Source organism: Bemisia tabaci, chromosome 7 (assembly GCF_918797505.1).
Source record: "Bemisia tabaci chromosome 7, PGI_BMITA_v3".
Taxonomy (NCBI): Eukaryota; Metazoa; Arthropoda; class Insecta; order Hemiptera; family Aleyrodidae; genus Bemisia; species Bemisia tabaci.
The window spans coordinates 47,252,795-47,269,977 of NC_092799.1; the positions used below are offsets into that span (position 1 = coordinate 47,252,795).

The following is a 17,183-nucleotide window of genomic DNA, read 5'->3' on the forward strand; positions in this document are numbered from 1 at the left end:
TTGTTTACTTTTGAGTTTCTGAACTTTTGACAGTCCAACACAGTCCAACAGCCCTGTGCTTCTGATTATGTACATTTTAGTTAAATCCTCGAAAACCTCGTGAGAAACAATCTCTAACTGAGGCTTCTCAGGTATCAGTGAGTGTAAAATTCCTTGTATCGTGGGGCTGTTTTGCAGTTAGAAGTGTTGCCAATTCGCCTCGGTATTTGTCACATCAACCTTTATTCCATCTTTAAAATTTGGCCTTAGATAGAGTCCTTGGATATTTGAGAGGTGATCGTTCTCGCTTCTTAACTTTCAAGAGGTGTCCGCTTAGCTGAAATTATGACTTGCAGCTCCGCAGGGCATGGACCAGATGGCGTTCATGATAGAAGATTGTGGATAGGTAACCTGGATGAGCGAATCACCGAGTGAGTATTACTGAGCTTTGTCTTGACCGAGTATTGCATGCTATCAAGAACTCTTACTATGAAAGTAGGTTTGTGAAATTTGGCAGCGTAAGTCGACAATCATATTTACCCTCCATTTGCGACGTCGCAGACTTTCTGTCATACTTTATTTTTTAAATGGAAAATACTCAACGGGAATTTGACAGACCCCCCCTCACTGCAATATTGTTCCGCATTGCAATCCTTGCCCTTCTGCAACGCCATCCAAGGTAGCGCGGCAATGCACATTTTTAGCGGTGTCGTCAGCTAAGTTGACGGTTGTTTACTTTCGGTTTGCAAGGGCCAACGACGAATTTGGTCCTCTGAACAAAGCGGTGTTCGCTACTATCCTCATCAAAAACATCAGTCTCATGATTGTATTGTAAAAAAACTACTTATCAGTTATGATTTGCGACTTTTTTGTGGTTGTGAATTCTGTGCGGCTAAAAATTAAAGTGTTACAAGGTTTGAAAGTATTAAAAAACTTATCTAAGCTTGTGCTCTTGCTTCTGAGAGAACCAGATGTTTCCATGTGGATAGTAGTGACGCGAAAACGCCTGCAAACCGAAAGTAAACAACCGTCAACTTAGCTGACGACACCTCTAGTACCGTTAACCTTTTCCTGCATTGAGATGCATAAACAAAAGATCTTAGAGAAGTTCATCAAAAAATGAAATGTAACCATCAATTTAGTCTGTAAAACCTCCAAAATCAAGTGATCATTTCAAAAAACTACGCACATCTGTTCAAAACAACATTATTTTGGGGGGAGGAGAGTGGTTTGAAGAATAACCCCTTTGAGGCCCATCGTGTGAGACACTAAAGCACAAGGGAAAAATAAATAAAATCTAGTCATTCTATTATACTTTGTCACTATTTAATTTTATTTTTTTATTCTATCTATTTATTTATTATTGATTTTTTTTTCTTGTCTCTCACTTTATAAAGCTCGTAAAGATTTTTTAAAATCATTGAATTAAGTCTTTTATTATATTTTCTATCTGAATGCTGTTTAGTTGTCCAGACACTCACCACTCGAGCTGTGCTCTCGGTGGGGGATGGAGCTTAAATTGAATTATTGTTAATATGTCACCGAACTAAAATAAATGAATTGAATTGAATTGAAATGCCCTTCTCGGCTATGCCTCCCTTCATAATGGACCACTAGACAAGGTACGAATTTAAGCGATCTGATACATGTTTCTTAACCAGAATTTCACGTAGAAAACGATTCACACAACGAAAATTACGGAAACCAACTCCTAACGAAGATATTAACGTTTTTATTTCACATTGGTTACGAGGAATTTGAACTGCCCGCTCACAAGAAACTCAAAACTCTACATGAGTCAAATCGCCCACTACAACGGTTTCAGCAAGCTTCTCAATCGAGCAATGTTCATTTTCCATCATGTGTTGTTCAAATTATTAGCAATTTGCTATAACTGAGCCAAAGCGTCAAGATTGAGGTTGCCAGATTTTTATATCGCGGAGACTGTCATGATAACGTTTAGCGCGCGATGTGAATCACGTAGAGCATTGAGTTTTCATGAGCGGGTGGTTTGAATTCACGCATTAAGAATCATTAAATATCTTCGTAAGGAGTTAATTTCGGTAATTTTCGTTGTGTGCATCGTGTTTTACGTAAAATTTTGGTTAAGAAACATGTATCAGAATGCTGAAATTTGTACCTTATCTAGTGGTCCATTATTCAGTTTATTGTCTCTCCTGGAAAATCAAGGCAGATGGGCTTGCAGGGTTTTTGGAAATGCCCATTCATATGAGTTGCTAATTAATTTAATTAGATTAATTTAATCAAATTATTTTTAATTAGTTTTAAATTTTAATTTAATTAATTATATTAAATTTAATTAATTAGTTTAATTAGATCAAAAATCAAATCAAGCTCAGTCATAACAACTTGTAATAATGAATTTTTCTATCCGTATTTGCTATTTCCTAGTTCAAGATTTAATGATACTCATGTCAATATGTACTTATCATGTCACCAATAATGTGTTTGTTTTTTTTCTCAATTGGTTTCATCTCCTGAAACTCCTTCAAAAATTTGGGAACATCGAAAAGTTTGACCTGCTCTTCCATCGATCTGGACCGTTGGCAGGTCAGCCACGAGGCTATGCGTTTGTCACCTACTCACAATTGGAGGATGCCAAACGGGTGAAAACAGCCTTAGATGGAACTAAAGTTGGAACAAAGAATATTGCCATCAAATGGGCGTACAACAATGAAAAGGTAAAACTTAGGCTCCTGAATCTTATTTCATCTTCATCGCAATAGCGTCTTGCAGTGGCTCACAGAACCACAATCAGTAGGACATCGGAATGATGTGCATCAAGGTCAGTTGAGCCGCTTTGAAAAGAGGAAAAAGTTAAAGGAAGATAAATGAATTGCAAAGACACAGTGATGACTTTGACAATCAAATCTCTCTCCCTCTAACTGTTTTGTCAATATCCTGAACCCTCATTGCTCCATTGGGACTGATACATGATCCAGAAATTCTCCTGGTAAGTTCAGACTAAATTCTAGAAAGCAATCCTTTTAAGCTTGTAAAGGCTCCAAATAGCGTTTTGACCGGATGAAATAGGCTTAAGGTTGCAGTTATTTAAAGAATGTTTCTCACTGGCTTGAAGCTTTCGACAGCATTGGAAGCAACGTGCAAACCATGCTTTCAACCACCATGAATCCAATGTAATATCCATGATCCGCGCTTATATTTAAGCAATACTCTCATCCATACTTCAGAACCTCACTAAAATGTTCTATTGAAAAAAGACGTTCACTGTTTTAATGAGATCTAAATTTACTCTTGACATTGTGAAAACGATCTGTATTATTTCATTAAATATCTACCCATTAAAAATAGAAAAAATCATATCTGTAAAAAGGAAAAAGTCAAAATTATTGACATAGTTATATTAAGCACAAGTAATGGCCTACATTTTTTTAGTTTTGGGGCCACAATTGCATATTTTGCACGTATTTTCTGCGGCCGTCTTCCTAAAGTTAAAAATGAAACATGAAAAAATGTAGGTATTCACATTTTCAGTGTCATCACCAAAAATGGATTGAAAAAAAAATTTCAATAGCCCTATTATGTGCAGTGAACTTTCATTTTTCCATCTTTTATAAGACTTGAGCGCAACATATTCCTGGTCTGTGTATCCGTGTGCTTTTTTTAAAGAATCTCAGAGAATGGAGACTGTAATATTTGGGATCTGACATGATAGTAGTGGATGTCTCCATTACACCAACATACTTGCTGACCTGTTAATTTGGACTCTTTTTTGGTATACTTTACTGTGGCAAAAGTATTGATTTTTCATTTCTCCTGTTACAGGAGGACGACACCAAATCCAAACCTAAACTTACAATTCCTGCTCTAGCTGGTGCCTCTGAAGAAAAAAAACCAATCAGGTATGTAATCATTCCCCATTTCCTCCGTCTGTTTAATTTTGAAGTACATTACAATTGAAGAGTAGAAGAGCAGTGTCCAGCCCTCCTTGCATTTTCAAAAATTCGAAGCAGTTCGAATCGCACTTACGAAAGTAATTTTATCTCTGCACTCGCGTAAGATCCTAGGCTCAGAGTTCCGACTGAACCCCCATCTTTCATTTTAATAGAGTTTCACGAAAAGCCAAAAATTACGCATCCACTGAAAATGTACCAATAATTCTGCGTACTTGAAATCTTCAATAGGGTGAAATGTAAGAGCGAACCCCCAAAAACAATGATGTTTGATCCTGAATAGTATGAAATTTTCCTTTTTTGTGAAAACTGTTTTTATAAAATTGAATTTATAATATGAGTATGAGGTTGCTCCCTTGTGGAATTCAACCGTGAAGATTATTTATTAAAAATCGTTTGTTCGTTTCGTCAGGCTAGTTGCAATTCAGGTTGTGCAGTTGAGCACTCATTGAGAAATAGACTCATTTTGTTTTTTGAACCATTTTTTGAAACACATGATTAATTTCACTGCCGAAATATCACTCTAAAAACTAGCATTGATTTGTGCTTTAATTTTTCTGTTTCCAGTAAACTCACCAAAATTCAGGCAATTGAAGCAAAATTGAAGATGATGGAAAGTACTTCGTTTAGTGAAGTTGAAATACAGCCTACTATAAAATCTAGTCACTCTAGCTCAAGAGGAGGCATGAATTCCCATAGGATGAACAAACCATATTCAGATCAAAGAAACTTTCACCGATCAAAACCTTACTCTCGCTCATAGTGTTCTTTAAATTTCATCAACAAGATCTCCGTAGTTTTAACTAAACTGCAAATTTTTACTGTAAGGAAATAAAGATAAGGAGCTTAATAGACTAACAGAGTTCGCCTGAACAAGGTTGAAGAAATTCCTTGTAATCTCATTGTATTTAAGGGTTGCAATGCTCTTCTGTATATGATCTCAGTATTATGAACATCTAAAGAAAACAAGAAAAAGTAATGTTTTCAGCCTTATGGCTGTCAGAGGGGAAAATATAAGTGTAGGCAATAATACACACAGTTTGGCAATCCCTCCTTGTCTACTCCTCGAGGCAGAAGGGGGGGGGGGTGCTCTACAGCTCCAGTATAAATATTTTTAACTGGTTTTTTGTCACCCAATTTTTTCCTTTTCGGGAAAATTTTTCCACGCAGTTGCTTTGAAAAAAAGAAAAGAAAAATAAAGGGAAAATAACTCTAAATTAACCTAACTCAATACAAATGATTGATGCAAGAAAAAAAATATTAATTCAACTAACTAGTGCTTGGATCTCTAGTGATACAATTAATTACACTCGTGCAAAGATTTCTTTTTTCTGGTTTTAATTTAATGGTTGAAATCTGTTATTAGCGCATCAAATGGCACCAAGAAATTATAAGTTTCATTCTAAGGAAATGTTTATTTTTTTTTAATTCAGTTCAGTAGTACCAATGTATTAATTTGTAAAATAGATGGAACCAAGAAGTGATAGATTTTATTTCTCTGTATGAATTTTACAGTAAGTTGTACAGTATTTTATGAATGAATTGATTTCATATCTACATTTTATGTTTTGTTGATTCAAGTTGAAAAGTTGTAATCACTGAGACTTGGTAGAATCAAAGTAAATTTATTTGTCGATTCATGAATGTTTATCGAATTCTTTTCTTTGAATACCTCTTAGTGATCATTCTTTATAATGCATTTCACCTTCTGTGACAACTCATTTACCATTCCTCAACAACGGAGGACTAAGCACATACATTTGGATTGCATCAAGTGGAAGGGAACCATCACAATTACAGCATTGTAAAAATTGTAAATATGAATCTATTTCTTACAAGAAAATGCCTGAATGAGAACATGTTTTTATTTCTCTATCAAAAAATTGTTAATTTTAAAAGACAACAATTTTTTAAATTTGATAACTTAATGTCTATTTATTACTTGTTAAAGCAAAGGAGAAGTTGCACGATTTAGAAAACACTGTAATTACATTGGTTCCTTTCTGCTACTTAGATGTGATATTTTTTTAATGAAATACTAAAAGGATTATTTGAATAATAGAAAAAATATAGAATATATAGAGGATAAAAAACAAAGTAACATTTATTTATTCTTGAAAACATGAAAATCCATTGAAATGAGACTTGATATCATTATTATACTGTACAAACAAACAAAAAATCTATTTCAGTATCATTTAACTCAAGTGCTCCGATGAATAAAGATTTCAATGAAGTTTTGAGTCTGACTTTGATTAGGTCATGAAATCTCAATTCATCTTACAGCAGTGCTCTTCCTCATTTCTCTCAGCTCTGACCGCAAACTGAAGAACACCTGCCCTCCGATCCACAGTTAGCTTGCAGGTATGGGTTCAGCTGAGGAAAAGAGTTGAAAAATCCTGCCCTCATCTTTTTTATTTCTTAGTTATGTACACAGATGCAGAGCATATTTTGGGCATTCTACTTACAAAATACAAAACTTTTAGGGTGATTTCCAATCACTAGTTCGTACATGATAGTTTCTGTGAACTGCTTATTATTCATCTCCTTCAAGTAATTTCTTGATGGTCTTTCCTTTCATGTAAAGGGGTAAAGGCACCACTCCTGGGCATGGAACTTGACCAAAGAATTCGCAGATGCAATTTTTCTCACACATATATCCAAAATTAGCAGGGTTTTCTTTCTTCTCTCTTGCTTTTGCCTCTTTTTCTAATAAATCTCTGAAAAATAAACAAAAAAAAATTTAAATTATGTATTAGTTGTCATGAAATACATAGAAGTGTTCTATTTTCCTAAAACAAGCAATCCTGATTTCTGAGAGGTCTGTGCATGACCGCCTACAAAAATAATTAATTTGTGAGGAGGATAAAAACTTGAGAGTGTCCAGACTGAGGAAGTGACCTAAGATATGATTTAAACTTGAGGCGATATGCTGCTCAAGTAAGTTTTTACGACTGAAATATAAAAAAAAAATACACCATTAAACACAACAAAAAAGAAGGAATAGAGAGACCAATCTATTCAGCTGATGGCAGTACACCATTATGCATGTATTTCAAAAGAAAAGATTCGAACCCAAGATGGAAGTTACAGGAAAGGAGTAAAACTAGGACTGTCATGTAAGTTCTGCTCTGCTGATACAAGATTTCCTCAAAGATGTAGCATAATTATGCTGACAGGCATGACTCCTTTTGAAGTTGTGCAATTAAAAAAAAAAAAAAAATTGGAAACCTTGAATGACTGTTTCAAAAAAATGATTGCATATCTGCTGCCAGGAATTTCAAATGCACAGCAATGAACATCTGAATGATCATTGTACTTGTTCAAACAATAATAGAGCCTCCCTTGAGAAAAGTTGACATGAAATGAATTGGTCATGAAGGAAATAAATAGATAAACATCAATTAAGAGACAAATTGACAAATAATTCTTCTGTTGAAATCCTTCATTTCCAGGTTTTCATTTTTGTAGGGTAAACTCTGTATGATGCTAAGAAAAAGAAAAGAAAAGATGGAAAAAAGACGATATACTTACTCGGATTTTCCTAAAACTTTCATGACATGATCATGGATTGATTCTTTGCTTCTCCCTTCCAAATCAATTATAACACTATCTCCATTGTCTGAAATGAAAATAAAGTATATTAAGTACAATTCAAAAGGAAAAATTCAGGTATGAAGAATTATGATACACATAAGGGGGTGGTTGGAAGAAGGCTGATCACCATCAAGAGACTTGGTAAGAAGAACTGAATTTGTTTAGGAGTATTTGTACAAAATTGTTTTCTAGAACATCAAAATTTTAAGGAACAAACAAAAATTTTGATGAAGGTAGATAAATGGGTCAATTTTGGGACCTAACCAGCCCGGTTTCAACACCCTTATATTATTTACCCGCTGAATTCAAAAGTCCATTATTTAAATTTATTTTCTCTCTTGCTTTACTCAAATTCACTAAAAAGTGTTAGTATTTCAATTCAGTGATCGTTTTTTATGTTAAAATATGATTATAACGTTTGATACAGGATTTGTCCTATATAATGTTTCAAATTCAAAGGCCAGTCATTGCAGGAAGTGTCTTGGGAGATGTCCATCAGGAGGGTGGGGGGGAGATACAAGAAAAGGAGGATGGGGGTCGGCGTGGTTTGACAGGTGCTGGATGGGGGGAGAAAGAGGGTCTGATGCGGTGTAACGTCATGCCAAAATCAGTGGAAAGTAACCATTTTTTTTAAATCTGTTGATAGTTTGGGTAAAATGTTGATGAAAAGTTCAAATTTTTTGCTGAAAATGGAGTGAGTTTCATCAATGCAAAACCTTAAAATCTAAAGACAAAATAATCACTTCATTCAGACTTAAACACTCACCTGTGAAGCATCTAATAAATGGTGATGGAGTCAAATCTTTAAACTCGACGACATGAACATCAGGATTTTTATGTTGGAGTTGCTGCAGATGCCAAAATGCGAATTCCCTGAAAGAGAAAGAGGAATGTATTCAAAGGTTCACATGAAAATATGATTTTATCCTCAGTCCCAGGACAGCTAAAAATACCTATCAAGTGATAATTCGATGACTAAATTGCGAAACCACATATCTCTGTTTGTGACATTACAGACTTCCCATCATACTTGCGTTATCTTTTCTTTAGTAAACCATTCAACATGATTTCTTGAAAACTCCTTTGATAGCCTCTTTTCCAATGGCAGAATATCCTGTATAAATTTCAAGTTATAAAGTTGAATTGTTCCTCTTTTGAGAAATAAAATAGGAACAAAAATTTTGAAACACCACAAAGGAGACAAGTGGTTTTGCACTTTTGCCACCAAATTACATTCATTAAAACTCTATGCACCCAGGACTGGTCACAAACTTGTACTTGTTGTAAACGTGCAAATAATTAGACCTTGGTCCCCTACGTTAAGGGATTTACTTAAACTTAGGGCTTACCCTCTTCACTATTTTTTAGTCCTGCTGCAAAATTCATGTTGAGATTTTGATTTGAAAGTTAAAATTCGTGCTCGAGGTTAGATTAAATGCGCTCTATCATTCCTAGAACACCATCCTCCCTCCGCCCCTAATCAAGCCAGCCCCACGTAACCGTTGGACAACAAAGACACACAAGTAACAAGGATGGATTCTAATTCATGGTTTATTAGAGATTTAAAAGGGAAATGACCAATTACTATCGATACAGGTATTCACATAAAATTCTTACCTAGCTCCTTTATGATGATCTCCTCTAGAGCTGAAATTTAAAGAAAATATTTTTATTCTTTCCTTGAGAATGATTTGACCGGCATTTAAATACTTCAGTGTACGCCTGATGGGCACATGACCGTGCATAAAAGGCATGATCCTGGATGGAGATGGTGATTACAAAACAAGGCGAACGAGAACTTTGAACGGAATACTTGCAGTAAGTAAAAGTAATTGTTTTTTATTGGATTCCCTGAGCGGACCGATAAGTTTTTGGTTGAAAATTACATCGGAGAAAAACAATAGAGATCGAAATTTTTGTTAGGACTAATTTAATTTAAAATAATACTATCACCAACATGGACACACCATAATGACCATAACCATAACCTCAAACTACCAAATTAAATAAACAATGTTCGTGGATGAATTTCTGGAAATTAAGAATCCTAACCTATACAAAATTTTTCCGCAAAATCTTCCGGCTCTTGTGTATTGTGAAAATTTTTACATTTACCTGTAGATCATTTTCCCGTTAGAGTCCCATTGTTTCGGAGGACTGTGTGGTATCTTGTTTATCGTAAATTTGCTACTAGTTGAATCTTCAATCATGCTGATCAAAGTAAAGGTAAGGGCTTAGATCTATACTTCCTCATTCATACTTCTCACGGAATGATAATGCTCGTACCTCTTTATCGTTTCATGCTGCAAGAGTTCCAGTAGGAGCAAGAATTATATGAAAGTAGTTTATCATACCCTCCCAGGTCGCCAAGAACTTGTGTTACTAATTCCTTACCTGTTTCATCGCTGATTGTCTGTAGCAAGCCTCTTTCATCCTCAGATGCGTTATGCGCTGTCGAAGTAAACGCATCCTGTATCTTTTAGCATTTTTGTTTACAAGCCACAGCTTAACAGTCTCAGTGACCCTAGGAGACTGTTAAGCATTGTGTCAGAGAAGTTTTTTGATAGATCATTCCCTCATATACATGCAAGTCATGGGTTATGTAGTTGTAACCAAGTTGAAAAATGTTGCTTGTTCAGCATGGGGTTTGGATCACTCCATTTTCACAGGGTCCTTATTAGTTTATACCTGTTCTACTGCAGCAGCAATGTGATTGGGCTCAAAAGCTACCTGTTAAGCATCATACACCACCATAGTTACTCCAGAAGTTTTAAGGACTGTTGTGCAAGATAATATTAGTGTCAGCAAGGATATGCTGCTGTCTTATATTAGATATTTAGCCATTCTGATTTTAGCTTAACGGCGCAAAATTTGATTTGTTGATTGAGCATGTATTAAAAATTGTAACGAAGCATCACGCATCAATCTTATGTTTATCAATCATTTATTTTGTGAAATATGTACTTATCTCAATTTTCTATTTTGTTTTGTTCCATGTTTTCAATTTGATGTAGACTCTCACAGGAAAAGAGGTAAGCCATCCTTATTTTCAGTACCTATATCATCTCAATATTAGATGTTTAGCTCACTACTTTATTAATTGTAGTTTTTTGATTTTGCATTATGAGCAGTTCAGACTTTCAGATCTATTGCATGCTTACATTCCTTTTTCCCTTCATGACCGCTGGTACTACATAAAATTGGACATTGATGAAAACTTTTGCAATAAACCTTGAAATAAATTAAAATTCTCACCAAGAGAGTTTTGCGCTTGTTAAAATTCAGGGAAAAAATGTATACTAATAATGCAAATGTCATCAGCTTGAGAGGCAGTTTATTCAAAAGCATTGTAAACTCATGAAAGCTGCCAAGCCAATGGAGGGAATGTCACAATTTTTTTAAGAATATGGCAGAGAATTTTAGTCTGAAAGCAGCGCCCATAGTTTTGCCCGCAAGCACTGATAAAAAATTATGATATTTTGCTTTACTTAGTTTTGAGTAATATCATGAAAAAACTAGGGAGGGAAACGTAAAGCAAGGCTAAAAATACACAGTAAAACACTGAAAAGTTTCGGCTTAAAACAAGCCATTTTCAATCGGAGAAATAAGAATTAAAATAAAAAATTCGAAAAAAACCTGAAACCTACATGGTGATGGGCAAGAGTCATTCTCGAACCCTGGCCACCATCATGTAGGTTTCAGGTTTTTTTTCTAAATTTTGTTTATTTTTACTTACTTATTTCTCCGACTGAAAATGGCTTCATTTCTGAGCTGAAAAGTCTTGGTGTTTTATTGTGTATTTTTGGCCTTGTTTCCCGTTTTTTCCCCCTTGCCTTTCATGTTATGATTGTCACAGGCTGCTGGGTAAAACTTGTATCTGTGAGTATTTCATTTTTTGTGTAATTTTCTAGATTGAAATTGATATCGAACCAACAGACAAAGTGGAAAGGATCAAAGAGAGAGTTGAAGAAAAGGAGGGAATACCACCGCAGCAGCAGCGACTCATCTTCTCAGGGAAACAAATGTGAGTTTGTTTTCTTTCATCTCGGATAAAGTTTTCTTCCCTGGCCCCTCCCTCCTAAAATTACATCGATGATAATCAGATGAGTCCCTCATTCAAACAGAGCAGTCAAGCAGCAAGTCAAGAACATGATGATTATTTTTTATTTGAAAAATTTATTAGTAGGCACCAAGGGGTAGCAAGATAACTTGTATTCTATTTTTTAAATGTCTGGTCCCTGTGATTAAAATTGTAAAAAAAGGACTAAGTAAATTAATAGGAAAAGATATAATTCTCTGTAGGTACGTAAGCAAATGAGCCACTTAAGATTGAGTACCTCTATTATTATAATCTGAAATATTTTATAGCCTTGGAAAGGGGGGTTAACACTTTCCTAAAAACAACGTTTTAAACTATCAATAATGTTTAATTGCTGACTTGATTTAACATTTTTGGGCGTTATTTTTTTCCAGTCAAATTATTTTTAAACATCTTCTTTTTGCAGTACTTAGTCTCTAAATCTCAACTTGGATTTTTTGGAACTTTAAGTCAGATTTTCTGTAAAAAGGCACAACTTAAGAGACGAAGATCCTAGCACTTAGCTTGTAGTTTTGGCATACATGTGTCTGATTGAATAACCTGACAATGTTAATTTACCGAGTATTGACGTGTGCTCTATAAAATTTCAGGAATGATGAGAAGACAGCGCAAGATTATAAAGTCCAAGGAGGATCTGTACTGCATCTTGTTCTAGCATTGAGAGGAGGCCTGTGATATTACGGAAGTTGTGTGAATATCTTTCTACATTAATTAATTTCATTTTTTTAAGTCCTCTCTGATTTCGGCGAACATTTACCGCTCAATGCTTCGCATGTGATTAAATGTTCATATTTTCTCAAGTAATATCAATAACCAGTCAAAAATTTTCTACATCTCACTCATGTATAGTTTGCAAATCATCAAACAAAGGGAGGCGACTAACTGGAGAATTGAAAGTTGCAGAAAAAGTCAGCAGCAACCCTATAAAATTCAAAGTGAGGCTGAATTTTTCAAGACTTTTAGTTCTCATTGAATATTTTTTATTTAATTTTTTTTTTATTTGAACAGTGGAAAGATCTATTATGCCACTTTTTGAACACATTAAGAAAGAACTGTATGTTCTCTGAGGGTGTAAGATTGGATACCAAGGTCCAGATAAAATTTAGATGATCCTTTTCTGTATCAATTTTTTAAATTATTTTTTTTTCCTCATGATTTTTTGTTGTACCTATTGTGGAACTTGTGTTTCTTTTCCAAACCTTTGTTTATCCTCATTTTAATTTGTTTCTCACTAATTTATACTTTCTCATTTATTTTTGATTTGCTAATAAAAATTTAACAAAAATGATTCTTTACCTGTTGTCATTGATATATTTAGTAGTGACCTCAATCCTGCATTTATGGTAGATGAGAGGTGGAAGTCCAAGGTTACTGCACAATGCTTGAAAATTCATGATTTAAGTTGCTTAAAATGTTTTTGCACACCTAAGTCTCAGTAACTGTAAAAGGAAATATGCTCTTCGTCTCAAAATATTCACCAAATTCTCAGGAAAATGTCTATTTATTGTTTTAAAAAGAACTTTTAATCTTAACAAGGCAAGGAGTTTAATTCCTCGTTATAAAAAATCATCAGGAACCCTGAACCTCGAGCATTCAGCAACAGAGATTCGCTATTCTTTAAATTATTTAGGTCTCAAATCAATACTCTCAAAGAAAACCAATGGTTTTACAATAACTACTTACAATTATAGTGCGTTGCTGTGTAAATTACTTTATCATCAAATTACAGCGAAGTAAGTATTATGTGCAGTATATAAACCTATGAGAAGCATAGGTATGTCCTGTGGAAGGGGAGGGGACCAAAAAGATTTAGGAGTTCTAGCATGATGATCCTAAAGTTTAGAATCCAAAACATTGAAATACCCATATTAGCTGATGTAGAAAAAATTATTTAAGGAAAAGTAGGTCTATGAAGTTCATGGATCATAGAAATAAGACGGGTCTGCAAAAAAGGAAAAAAAAATCACTGAACGGCGGACTGTGTATAGTGTACTAAATACCTACATATAGTTGACTCCTATGTGATGTTGCGCACTGAGTTTGAAAATGATCTCAGTTTTACCCTCGGTCCAATATCTTCCTGTAAAATCGGAATTTTCGTTCAATGAAAAATTATAAAAATTGATTTTTTCAGGAAAATTTCAATTCAGGTTGGGGGGGAGGGGGAGTTCATGATGTAGAAGAACCAATTTCGTTTCGGATTCAGCAGCCGTAATTATAAGTAGGTAGAGGAGAATCGTATGCCTAGAAAATTTTCCTTTTTGTATCTGATTACGAGGTTTTTGGGTCATATTGTCTGACCACACACTCGTATGTATGACTCATTCCCTCGTTTTCCATCTGAAAGGATAAAAATAACGAAATCAGCTGCATGATGGGGCTGTCCCCAAATTCCTCCTGTTGCTGAAACCGTAAAGGATCTCAGTTATTTTGCACCATCTATAAATTATTCGGAAAAGCGAATTTTCAAAAATTCCTATTCCTTGAGTTTTGTTTTTGTATTTAGGTATTCATTGCGAAATGATGCTGTCATACTTTTGTAAGCATATGTGTAGAAATGAACAAAATTGCCGCTAATTTCGCCTTCAAATTTTACGGTGCAACCCACACTTCACCGAAGTTAATTAACAATAAGTTTTATCCACATATTGGCTGTATTCTGAATGTTTCCGTGCATCCAGGGGACCTATAACTTACATTTTAGGGGCTCGAAGGTCAAGGCGCATGAAAGCAGTTTTTGCTACTGCGAGAAATACGTGCTCGAAGTGTCGAAATGACATGGATTCTGACAGCGGAAAGAAAGTTCGAACCGACGTTTTGATGCTCAGAAGTCGGAATTTGGGAGCGCGAATTTTTCACAAAATATGCACTAAGACTCGGTAGTTTTACTTGAAATCATTAACATAGGTATCAATTGTTTCAAAAACTGCACTTATGCGCCTTGTCCTCAAAGCCCCTCATTTGAGGCATTATCAATAAGGTGACGGCCAAGGAAATAATTGACGGACACACACAGACATGCCAAGGAAAAACACTGTATGAGCAATCGTGCGGAAGTTGCCAAACATGTCTCCAAAAATTACTATTTTTGAGGGAAGATATGAATATTTTTCTTTGACAGTTTCAGACGATTTAGATGAAATTCCGAACTAATCTCTCTGGAATATTGAAGGATAAATATTCAAAATTTCTCCAGATAATCAGTTTTTTCAACGCAAAAGCAACAGCCGAAGTATTATGGCGTCTTTCTTTGAGGCAGAAGCATAGTTTCCATCCCTAAACTACAATTTCTCTTTCATCTTGAAGTAAGGATGATGTGACTTGCAGCGTAACTCGTCGTAAGCGCGCCTTCAAATTTGGCGATGCAACCCAACCCTACACCGAAGTTCATTAAGTTGTATCCACCGATTGGCTGTATCCTGAATCTTTCTCGGCAATCTGAGATGGACATGGACAATGTGGGGTAGATATGCAAGAAGACTTTAACGCAAAGTTAGAAACATAGAGGTCACTTTCAAACTCCGATTCTCTTAGGCTGATTCTGATTCATATCAGATGTAATAATGATGATAATGATGATGTGTGCATTGATTTTTGGGGCAATGGGGACCTTTTACTTACTTTATGAGGTATTATCAATAAATTAGCAGACACTCGAAGCCATGCTACGGGAAAACGCCGTAATAACATTATGTTGCTAAATGCCTCTCGAAAAAGAGCTATTTTGTAGGAAACTTATAAATGTTTCCCTTTGAAAGTTCCAAGTGATGTATAATATGTCCAACTGTGGGAAAACTGTTCTGAAAAATTTGGAGAAAATATTCCAAAATTTCTTCGAAAATCCGTATTTTATTCACGGCGATTTGGCAACAGCCGAAAGTACATACGACAATTTTTCTTTAGCGCGGAAGCATCGATTTCAACCCTTAACTGTAAATCCTACTTCATTGTAAAAAAAAAAAAAAAAAACAACTTAAATCGGGACTAAGGCCGCAAGTAATAAAAATAACACACCCGGGACGTTTCGCAGGGATCACACCCGCACTTTCAACCGGCAAGAACAAAAGAAACAAAAATTAGGGAGAAAGACATTATGAGCCTCACCGCTGTTATTGTGAGACTGATAGTGCAACTAAAATAAGGCCTCGATAGACGATCAAATTCCCGAACCAATTCCGATCAAAGTAGCATCAAAGTGTCGGGAGTCATCAGTCTTAAACTCATTAATTTGCTCCATTTTAAAATGAAAACTTGGCAGAAATGTTCCCTGTGGCAGGAAATGATGAATGGTGGCACTCCGTTCTGATCTTACTTTGAACAAAAAAGTGCGGCCCGTCAAAATTTGATGGTAGATGGTGACCACCAGTCATCAGCATGTCTACTTTGATCGGAATTTGATCGTCTATGCAGGCTCTGTAACGATGAACAATGGGACGCGCTTGCTACGGCGCCTTGATACAACTATACAACCTCGACGGATGTCCGTATTGCGTTCAAAAAATTGAAGGCGTTTTGGCTCCCTGCTCATACTATTTGTGGTTGATTCGATCGACAGACGCGTTGGTCGGCGGTGACGGGGACTTGATGCAACTATTTAAACTTGATGGATGTCCGTATCGCACCGACTGAAATGCGGAACCACGTATCTCCATTGCGGTGTTTCAAAATTTCCGTTCTTATTTCATCTCTTCCATGAGAAACAATCCGAATTTACGACTTTAAATTTTTGAACCAAAGCTTCTGCTATCGAACACGAAAAATCATGGAGAATTTATGTTTTATGATGACCTGCTTCCCTACGAAAAAATAAAGTTTCTCAGGAAGTCTGCAACGTCGCAAATGGAGAAACGTCGTCTCTCATTTTGCCCAAAAATGTGTATGTATAAAATTGAAGGCATCGTGACTTTCCTCTCTCAACTTATATGCGTCTGTAGCAGGGCTACAAACGAGCAAGTGACAGTTGAATCAAAGCACACAGAAACAGAGATTACTCAGGTGTTCCAGCTCCATTTATTCGCTCGTTTATTTTGGTTGCACTGTCAGTCTCATAATAACAGCGGTGAGGCTCATAGTGTCTTTCTTCCTAATTTTTGTTTCTTTTGTTCTTGCCGATTCAGCCGGTTGAAAATGCGGGTGTGATCCCTGCAAAACGTCCCGGGATTTTTACTTTATTTTATTTGTTCTTTTTATTATTTGTAGGTAGCCTTAGTCCCGATTTAAGTTGTTTTTTTCTTTTGTCAATGTTTCGGGACGATTAAGCTGTTTCTTCTTTCACTGTAAAATGAAGATGATGGTGCTACCTACAGCGTGACGGTCGTTGGTGCGCCGCGTCGCTTGGAAACGAAATCACTACTAGTTCGCCTTCAAATTTGATGATGCAACCCATCACCACACCGAATTAAATCAAGTTCTATGCAACGATTGGCTTTATTCCGAATGTTTCTTCGTACCTGTCGTGGATATAACTTACATTTGAGGGGCTTGGAGGACAGGGAGCATATCGACGGTGTAAGTCGGCAATCACATAACTCGTTTGCTGTGTCTGAAAATCTCCGCCTCTATGTTATTCATTA

The 17,183-nt window shown here is 35.7% G+C and overlaps 3 protein-coding genes across 3 annotated transcripts; 2 read left to right on the forward strand and 1 right to left on the reverse strand.

The window, feature by feature from the left end:
* Positions 1 to 27: 27 nt before the first annotated feature.
* LOC109041220 (probable RNA-binding protein 18) lies at positions 28 to 5,554 on the forward strand. Its single transcript, XM_019057480.2, has 4 exons — positions 28 to 410; positions 2,468 to 2,681; positions 3,787 to 3,863; positions 4,482 to 5,554. Exons 1-4 carry the CDS (start codon positions 325 to 327, stop codon positions 4,675 to 4,677), a joined length of 573 nt encoding a protein of 190 aa, XP_018913025.1. The 5' UTR covers positions 28 to 324; the 3' UTR covers positions 4,678 to 5,554.
* Positions 5,555 to 5,993: 439 nt separating this feature from the next.
* On the reverse strand, positions 5,994 to 9,477 carry mRpS25 (mitochondrial ribosomal protein S25). The gene is made up of 4 exons (XM_019057481.2): positions 9,129 to 9,477; positions 8,278 to 8,384; positions 7,449 to 7,536; positions 5,994 to 6,634 (listed from the first exon to the last, which is right to left on the reverse strand). The coding sequence occupies exons 1-4, from the start codon at positions 9,263 to 9,265 to the stop codon at positions 6,451 to 6,453; spliced, it is 516 nt and encodes a 171-aa protein (XP_018913026.2). The 5' UTR covers positions 9,266 to 9,477; the 3' UTR covers positions 5,994 to 6,450.
* A 90-nt stretch (positions 9,478 to 9,567) lies between these two features.
* Positions 9,568 to 12,898, forward strand: Nedd8 (Nedd8 ubiquitin like modifier). The gene is made up of 4 exons (XM_019057482.2): positions 9,568 to 9,737; positions 10,526 to 10,543; positions 11,423 to 11,535; positions 12,201 to 12,898. Exons 1-4 carry the CDS (start codon positions 9,720 to 9,722, stop codon positions 12,283 to 12,285), a joined length of 234 nt encoding a protein of 77 aa, XP_018913027.1. The 5' UTR covers positions 9,568 to 9,719; the 3' UTR covers positions 12,286 to 12,898.
* Positions 12,899 to 17,183: the final 4,285 nt, after the last annotated feature.